The 9,467-nt window shown below is 43.9% G+C and overlaps 1 protein-coding gene across 1 annotated transcript in view; it reads right to left on the reverse strand.

The window, feature by feature from the left end:
- Positions 1-4,725, reverse strand: part of SS18 (synovial sarcoma translocation, chromosome 18) — a gene marked incomplete at its 3' end in the record, with an annotated part of 64,219 nt that extends 59,494 nt beyond the window's left edge. Inside the window, exons 1-2 of the mRNA XM_008586647.1 lie at positions 4,620-4,725; positions 1,376-1,452 (exon numbers count right to left, since the gene is read on the reverse strand). Coding sequence (XP_008584869.1) covers positions 1,376-1,452; positions 4,620-4,688 — 146 coding nt within the window. The remainder of the gene's footprint in view (positions 1-1,375; positions 1,453-4,619) is intronic.
- Between the last annotated feature and the right edge of the window lie 4,742 nt (positions 4,726-9,467).

Consider the following 9,467-nt stretch of genomic DNA (forward strand, 5'->3'; position numbering starts at 1 on the left):
CTTTTTTTTTTTTTTTTTTTTTTTTTTTTCTAAAAAAATTAAAAATAAAAAATGCACCCCCCATTTATTTTTTATTTTATTATTATTATTTTTTTTAAAGATGACTGGTAAGGGGATCTCAACCCTTGGCTTAGTGTTGTCAGCCCCACGCTCAGCCAGTGAGCCAACCAGCCATCCCTATATAAGATCCGAACCCGCGGCCTTGGTGTTATCACCACTGCACTCTCCCAAGTGAGCCACGGGCCGGCCCTTCACATTCATATTTCTACTGAACAGTGCTTTTCTACAGATGTTTGATAAAATATTCAACTTAATCTACCACATCAGATCCTATTAGGGTATACAATTTACTTCAGACACATCAGCTCAAGATAAGAAACTTTGGTCCTTACCAATGATAATCAATTCTCTACTTACTAGATATAAGCTTTGCTTTCTCAATCACAAATAGGGATATAATTTAATATCCTACCTATGAGAAGATTTAACTTTTCCATAGATCTGATTATACACAAATGTGAATTATTTTATAGTGCAAGGTTAAGAAGTATAAGAAACAGACACCCACCCCCCCCCTTTTTTTTTTTTTTTTTTAAAGATGACCGGTAAGGGGATCTTAACCCTTGACTTGGTGTTGTCAGCACCACGCTCAGCCAATGAGCGAACCTGCCATCCCTATGTGGGATCCGAACCCGGGGCCTTGGTGTTATCAGCACCGCACTCTCCCGAGTGAGCCACGGGCCGGCCCCACACCCACCCCTTTTGCAAAAGAAATTTTCCTTTTGTAAAAATCAAGAAAAGTCATCCAACAACTTGTGCACAAATATTCATGGAAGTATTATTCATAACAGCCAATAAGTGGAAATGATCCAAATGTCCATCACTGATAGATAAATAAAATGTGGTATAGCTGTACAATAGAACATTATTTGGCAATAAAAAGGAATGAGTACTGATAACATGCTTCAACATGGATAAGCTTTGAAAACATTATGCTAAGTGAAAAAAGTCAGTTAAAAAAGACCATTTGTAATATGACTCCATTCATATGAAATGTCACAATAGGCAAATCTACACAGACAGAAAGTAAATTATTGGTTGTCAGAGTGTAAGGGATTGGAAGTTGAAGGGTGGCAAGTGATTTTTAATGGTTACGAAGTTTCTTTGGGGGATGATGAAAAATATTCTAAAATTGACTGAGGTGACAGTAGTACAACTCTATAAATATACAAAAAAATACTGAATTGTATACTTTAAAATGGGTAAATTGTATGGTATTTGAATACTATATATCCTTAAAGCTGTTATCAAAAAGAAAAGTAAAAAATTAACCAATACAGAAAAATGAATACAAAAAGTTTCATATCAATCTTACTGAGAACACTCTGTGGTCTTTCCTTTATTCTGATAGTCCATTATACACTGAATAAGATGGTTATTTTCATCCAACATCTGAAATAAAATTAGAAAAAGTTTATTGTAAATCTAATGCATCAAGTAAAATCAAAATCTAGAAAATTCGGGGAGGGAGAGCATTAATAAATACTGCTTGTAAAAGAATTCTAAAGTAGATCACCTAACAAAATACTGTTAGCCCCAAACAATCATTACATAATATAAAATCATTAAGCTAACATGGAAACATTCAAAATAAAACTCCCTTAAAATTACTTTTTTGTTAATGTTGCTGCCTGCTGCTACAAAATATTTTTAAATTTATTTTAAAAACAAACATTTTAAAGAGATTAGTGAATTAGCTCTTTCTCATAGAATTTCATTATGTATTAAACCATTTAAATCTGTGAAAATATGCAATAGACAGTTCATATGAACAAACCTTTCAATAACTGATATTTTTTCCTTCATATTTCTAGAAATATTTTATTTATACAGAAACTGAATGCACTTGGGTCTTTCTTATGCTACAAAAAATCTTATTTTACATCTTTGGAATGATACGTTTAATCAACAATTTTTTAATATCTCTATGCCAATTATTTTCCCTCTGAATTATTAACTGAAACCAAGAATAGAAATTTTGGATTTCTTTTATAATGAAACAAGTAATTATCTCTGGTATCTGTAACAGAAGCTTTAGCAGTAAAGACTAAAAGTGAAGAATCCAAGTTGGGTCTGTATCAATGTAACGCTTTTTAGAAGTATAAAAAAAAAAAAATTGTCCTTATCCAGAATAAAGTAAATACGTGAAAACTTCATCCCAGGAGGCTTTATGAGGCAGCTCGCTAGTTTCCAAGTTTTATAACCGTATGGTTTTGTGATTCTCCAAATATGGCATAATAATCAAACATAATAATTTCTATACATGTATTCTAAAATGTATTACAAACTTTAAAGTTCACCTTACAAGTACGTTGTCTTGAAAGTTTAAAAACAAAAAACTTATCTATTTATCATTCTATCGCCATAACAATTTTTTTTTTTTGTCTTTTGTCTTTTTTCCTTGTCCGGCAACGGATCGCAACCCTCAGTGTTGCCCCCGTACCGGACCGGGGACGGCAACGGGATCGCAAGCCTCGGTGTTGCTCCCGCGCCTCGCTCAGCCAGTGAGCGGGAGCCGGTCTGTATGTGGGATCCGAACCCTCGGACGGGAGCGCCGCCGCGCTTCCCAAGCGGCGCACTATCCAGTGCGCCACCGGGCAGGCCCCGCCATAACAATTTAAAGCAATCTTGGCTTTGAGGGTCAAATAATTCACCTAAGTAAAGTGAAATTGAGGAAAGAGTACTGACTGTAGCCATTAAAAGGCCAGTTAGTTTTAGTGCCAGCTTTGCTATCCTGAGCAAACCACTTAAATTTTCAGGAGCTCAGATTTATCTGTAACATCGACAGAAGATGTTCCTCGTGAACCTACTCCACCCTTCCAGGATTCAATGAAAAAAGCATGCGGTACGATACCATAATCACTCTATCTTAACCATTAAGTTAATATAACTCTTTTCATTAAAAACTAAGATCTACTTAACACTGATTTTTTTTTTCCTGCACGTGAATCATAATCCTAACTTAAGAGAAAAAAAATTAACATGTCCTTCCAATAAGTGCAGTTATTTAACAGAATCATTGGATTCAAAAAAAAATTGTCCTTAAATTGCACTAATCCAATAACCAAACTAACGATTTCACAAACTATCTTCTCCAGTATCTCTCTCGACCTAACTTCACCGTTAGCATACCTGCCTCATATCTAGTATCAATCTCTCACACTGCTGAATGAAGCACTTAATTTGGAATGTATTTTCCTCTTCTCATCTGAGGATGTAAAATAATTGATCAGCATTCTCTGAATTAATCACCCATGATAAGTATCTTAAGACTTATATAAGGATAACTCGTTATAGAAAAAGAGACAACTCAAGACTTTCTCTAGAGTCCGAAAATAAAAAGGGTGAACCCCCCCCCCCAAACATATTTTGCACGCGCGTTTACTCGGAGCTGCTGGCCGGGCTGCAAACTCAGCCCAGCGCCCTATATGAAAGCACTGCACTTCCAGACACTGCCAAGCCAGTTTGTTCATAAAATAAAGCAACAGTTGGGCAAATGTCAAATGCCCCACTACAAAGAACCTGACAGTAAAAAGAACCCGATTAACATAACCTATGAACATACAACGGTGCTCTGAATGGTACTAAAAGTTGACTTTTCTTCTATTTTCATCCTTGCTCCACTGCATAGAAGAAAACAGAAATATTTAAAGCAAACTGCGAATTTAGCAAGTAACTTTTCAAAGTCTACCTCACTAAAATTTTGAATGCTGGCTTGCTCATAGTCAATAAGTGGTAGAGGACAATAAAGAACCTTTATGTCCCCAACTAGCAGTAACAGCAGAGACCGCGGCAGCACTATCCTCGAAAAAGGACGCAGCTCCCTGTGTATTTTAGTGCGATTATACAGTAATTAGTCACGACTGTCTCCACTAGACTGTAAGCTCCAAGAAGGCAGGAACCATGGCTTACCACGGCAGCCTCAGCGTCTAGAATAAGCGCTCAATAAACATCTGCTGCAGATATAAGGACGGATGACCCAGAAGGAAGGCGGCGGCACCGGGGGTAACCCCACAATTCATGGGGCTCTTCCTCGCCCTCCCCTCAGACTCTACTAAGGTCCCCTGCAGACTCCCCCAAGTTCTCCTCAGAGCTCCCAAACTCGGCGGCAGTTCGCAGGGTGTCGCCCAGCGCTCCGACTTTCCCTCCGCCTGCCGCGACCTGAGGTTGGATCCGCACGAAGCAGCCGCGGCGCGCGGGGCGGAGCGACGCCAAAGTAACTCCGGCCCCGACACAGCGCTTCCCCGCGCGGCCGCTACCACCGGGCGCACGCGCCCCGCCACGCGAACGCCACCCCATCCCTAGAGAAATCGGGCGGCGGTTGCTGGTGCTTTTGTGCCTGAGGAAAGAGCCTGAATGCGCAAAGGACGCGGTGAAAAAACCGGTTGGCCCCCTTCCGCCACCCACTCAGGGACAGCTCGGGTTCCCACACGTTGCTGCTTCCCAGCAGGCCCGCCTCCGCCTCCGCCCCCAGCCCGGCCGACTCCGGCCCGGCCCTGCCCCCGGTGTCTCTCCCAGAGGCGGGATGGGCCTGGCATCCCTACCGCGCGAGGTTTCACCTTCTGAATCGCGGCGGGAGTGATCTCCCCCTTGCCTCGCTGCCTTGGGGCTGCGAACGCCACAGACATGTTGCCGCCGTCACCCCTATCGGCAAGTCCCTGTAGCTCCGCCTGAACGGCAAACGGGGGAAAGACGCCGGCCTCTCGGGCGGAACCACCTCGGGAACGCGGGGAGGGGGGATGCTCCAGTATCGAGCCAACAGCCGGCCGGCGTGGCCTAAAGGAGGAGTTCTGACCAATGGAAGAATTGTTTCTGCACGATTTTGGAGAGCCACAGCCCCAGCAGAACTTCCGCGTTCTTGACCGTGTTCGCCTCCCTCAACCTTTCCTTCTCTGAACCCCCGTCCCTTTGCGCAAATGGTAGGGCCGCGCCCTAGTCCTCCCTCCCCTTCAGCGATTCAGGAAATGGTCCCGCCGTCGCGGGAGAGGGAGAGGCCGGGGCGGCCCCTGTCACAGGAAATGCGAGCGGCCGGAGCCGGCCCGCCCCTTGCGCGCGGGTGCAACTTGCCTCCCCCTCCGGCGCTCGGAAGCGTCCGTCGAACTGCGTTTTGATTCTCTGCTGTAGACCTAGTTCGGTTTTTCCAACTTCACCCTCACCCCTCCTGGGAGGAGTGGCCGTCCGAGTTGTCTGGGCAGTCGGGAGAAGGGAGAAGGAAGGTCAGCACTCGGGAGTTCGTGCAAACCTGTGGAGCATCTGCCAGATAAAGCAGAGGTGGAAGGACTAGTGAACGCGGATTCATTGGTTTAAACGGCTCGGCGACGCCCCAAATGCGCACCTCCTGGTCGTGTCTAACGATTGCAAAGTAACCCTGACCCAAAATCGGGACACGAAGCCTGTGTCCAGTACTCAGGGGCTGTCGGCCAACTTGGCTAGAGTGGCCAGAGGAGAAGAGCTCGTCTCTTGGGACAAACCCTTGGCAGAAATGTGGGTCGATTCCGTCTGACTTAGATCTTCGGAATTAAGTTTTGAAATAGGGCACTCGCACTCTTTTCTTTTCCAGTTATATACTTAGTGGCTTGTAAATTAGGCCCAAGCTGCCAGGGTTTAAGTCAGTGTAAAGGAAAAGAAATCAAAGTTTTCAAACTATGCAAGGAATATGGGTAAATGTGGGTAATGTGTTGCTGTGGGTTTTTTAATTATCCTGTGAATTCAAACTTCCATATGAAACACAAAGGGAAAGTTTATGTTACCCAACATTAATGGGCCTCAAAAATCAGTATCTCAGTTTATATATAACACAAGTTGGAAAAATAAAGAGAAAATACTTATTTTTAAGATTTATGTTTCAAATAAGTGCTTCTCACAAAAAGGTCATGAGTTTCATTCATTCAGCAAATTTTTTTTTTTTGTCTTTTGTCTTTTTCCGTGTCCGGCAACGGATCGCAACCCTCAGTGTTGCCCCCGTACCGGACCCAGAACAGAAACTAATTCTTGTCCACCACTAACACTGTGTCCAACACCTGGCATGCAAGGTCACATCTTGATGTTTACACAAAAGTACCTTAGGGTACTTAAGGAAAAAATGGATCTTAAGGGCCAGCCCCATGGCTCATTCGGAGAGTGCGGCGCTCAAAGCACTGAGGCCGCGGGTTCAGATCCTCTATAGGGATGGCCTGTGCACTTGCTGGCTGAGCATGGTGCAGACCACACCTTGCGGAGGGTTGTGATCCCTTACGGTCAAAAAAAAAAAAAAAATGAATCTTAAATAGTCCTACTGCTCCAGCTCTGTTAGGTCCCTAGAACTGAAAACCTGACTTTTAGCAAGCTCCCACCGTTCGGTTTTCTCTAAGCGGTAAGTTTCTATCTCCCTAAGACTCTGTTCCCACTACCAGGCTGAACAAGCTGTACCCAGAGTGTAACATTGTAACTGCTTTCCCCAACTAGCCCAAGGTCTCTGTCTCCCTAAGACTCAGTTCCCATGAGCAAGCTGTACCAGGAATGGAACAATTGTAACCGTCTTCCTAGGCTAGGCCAGATGCCAATCTTAACTCTATAAAAGAAGACAACCAACTGCCTCTCCGTGCTGACACCATTTTTCAGCTCAGCCCGGAATGTCCGCTTGCTACTTGCTAATAAAATCTTTTCTTCTTTTACCTGGCTACTGTCTCCTTCCTCAGCGACCCTTACACTGTCCACTTGGCATATAGCACTGAAAAAAAAAAAAAGCACAACATTACTAATAGTTGTCTGAATTTCTATATCCCAGTAAAATAAAAATGTTCCAAGGGAATTCCCATTCCAGTGGCACCTAGAAATAGGTACCTTTCTTTGCTTTAATTACAGCTTTCCAACAGAGGGAAAGAGAAATCCACTGAGAATAGGTTACAGATCTGCCTGAGGTGTTTATTTCTTCAGAATTTCAGGATAAGGCCTAAGGCACCCATAGCCCCCAAGCATGGATAACCACAGCCTTTTCTGTGATACCATGTATGCCATAAAAGTACAGTACCATTATTTTCTATGTGGCCCATTCTGAGGGAAATAGAATAATTTGGTCAGGCTCCCTCCACATTTCTTTGTAAACAAATTGTGTGTGGGTGGAGTTAGTGCACATGTGCACCCATGTATCTTTCTAGTTTGTTGCTTGTGTGTGTTCTTCAGTTTGTAAAGCAGGCTGGCCTGCAGAACTCACGTCTAAAAATAGAGCATGTTTACTCTGCTGGCAGCTGCTCAGTTTCAGTTTTTCAGTGGACTTTGCTAGTAGCAGTTGAGTATCGGAGTTTCTCTTTGTACTTCCTAGCTCATAGTGTTGTGGGTGCTGAATAAAGACTATTCCTTCTTCAACCAAGGCTCCAAGGACCGTTTTGTCCAGTTACCCAGCTGGTAGACCTGCGTGTGAAGCGTTTGTGAATGGGCCTGAGGGGTCTGTGAGCACCAGAGACCCAGCCCTAGCTCTACACCCATTGAGACAGGAGGTGCTCAGTTTCCCTGGGGTTGGGTTTGAGGCCACTCCTCTGGGTCTCAAACCACTCCCTTAGGACACAGGCCCCTCCCAGAGGAACTGAGCTACTGTTGCTTATTGCACCTATTTTTGGCACCAACACACTGAGACTGAGAGGGCAGGAGGCAGATTTAGTAATTCCGGTGGTTGAGCATGCTCAGGAGAAAGGAGTTTATCCCATGAATGACCTTCCACTGGTGGCACTAAAGAGCATCTAGCATATTTTAAGTGTATTCAGTGGAATTTGACAGATGAGCATGTTCCAGAGAGACCAATTAAGCATGTACAAGGCTACGTTACATAATCTGTTACATAACTGGGTACAACCCCCATAGTTGAATATTCATTAAATAGCATGAATATGTATAGAGAGCCAAACCATAAAAGTAGAATCCAGGAAGAAGGTGGGGTTGTTGCTCATTGTCTCTGGAGCCAGCTCACACTTCACCTATGAGGTGTGTATATTTTACTTTTTATGTTAAACTTGCCTTTAGCAGGCTGCTGTTCACTCTGGAACCGGCCTGCACTTTGGCTATAAAGTGTGTATTTCTCACTGTGCATTAAATTTGCTGCAGCCACTGCTCAATATCTGGAGCTAGACCACATTTTCCCTGTGAAGTCTGTATTTCTTATTCTTTACATTAAACCTGTTTTTGCTTTCTACTCCAATTCTCNGGAATCGGTCAGTATGTGGGATCCGAACCCTCGGGCGGGAGCGCCGCCGCGCTTCCCAAGCGGCGCACTATCCAGTGCGCCACCGGGCCGGCCCCTCATTCAGCAAATTTGAGTGCATTCCTTATACTGGACGCCTGGTATACAACTGTAAACAAGCTGCATATGAAACCTGCTCTCAAGTTTATATTCTAGTGGGCCAACATCAGAAACAAGTAAATATGTACATATGTAAAATCCTAAGAGACTAGCAAACAAAGGACTAAGAATGACAAGTGCACCGTGAGATTATGAAATATGTATTTGATCTTAGTCCCCATCCCTTTCCTGGTTTACAACTCCAAAAATCCTTAGAATCTCCAAAGTGATGTTTTTGTATGCTAGCAAGTTGACTCAAGGCTGGCAGCCCCTAGGCTTCAGGATGGGGGCTGGTCACCAGAAAGACTGAGGCCAGATTAAAAGGTTGGGACTTTCAGCCAACCCTCAGTCTCCAGGGAGGAGGATGGGGATGAAGTTTAAATTGATCATCAGTGGTCAGTGATGCAGTCAATGTTGCCTATGTAATGAAGCCTCCATCCATAAAAACCCAAAGAAAGGACTGGGTTTGGAGAGTTTCCAGATAGACAAACGCATGGAGGTTTGGAAGCTCCAGAGAGGGCATGGAAGCTCTGTTCCCATTACCTCATACCTCTCCCTACACATCTCTTTATCTATATCCTTTGTTATAAAATCTGGTAAACATGTTTCCCTGAGTTCTGTGAGCTGCTCTAGCAAGTTAATCAAACCCAAGGAGCATGTTGTGGGAACCCAGATTTATAGCCAGTCAGTCAGAAGCGCAGGCTTCTATAACCTGGGGCTTTCCAATGGCATCTGAAATTGAGAGGAAGCGGCAGTCTTGGGGACTGAGCCCTTAATCTGTGGGATCTGACACTATCAGTAGTGTAGATAGTGCCGAAATTAAACTGGAGGGCACCCAGCTGGTGTCTGCTACAGAACTGATTGCTTGCCTGCTGGTGGGGAAATCCCTACACATTTGGTCATGGAAGTCTTCTGTGTTGATTGCTGCTGAACAAAATCAACACTTTGTGTTTTTTCTCTCAAAGTGTTTTTCCTCTCAGGCACTCACAAGAGTTAGTGTGAGAGTCTTCTCCATTCTATTTAAATTGAGACCTAAGGATTAGAAGATGCAAGCCAAGGACCTGCAAAGCCCGAGGCTCACTTGGGAGAGTGCGGT

Source organism: Galeopterus variegatus, unplaced genomic scaffold, assembly GCF_000696425.1.
Source record: "Galeopterus variegatus unplaced genomic scaffold, G_variegatus-3.0.2 Scaffold4065, whole genome shotgun sequence".
Classification (NCBI taxonomy): domain Eukaryota; kingdom Metazoa; phylum Chordata; class Mammalia; order Dermoptera; family Cynocephalidae; genus Galeopterus; species Galeopterus variegatus.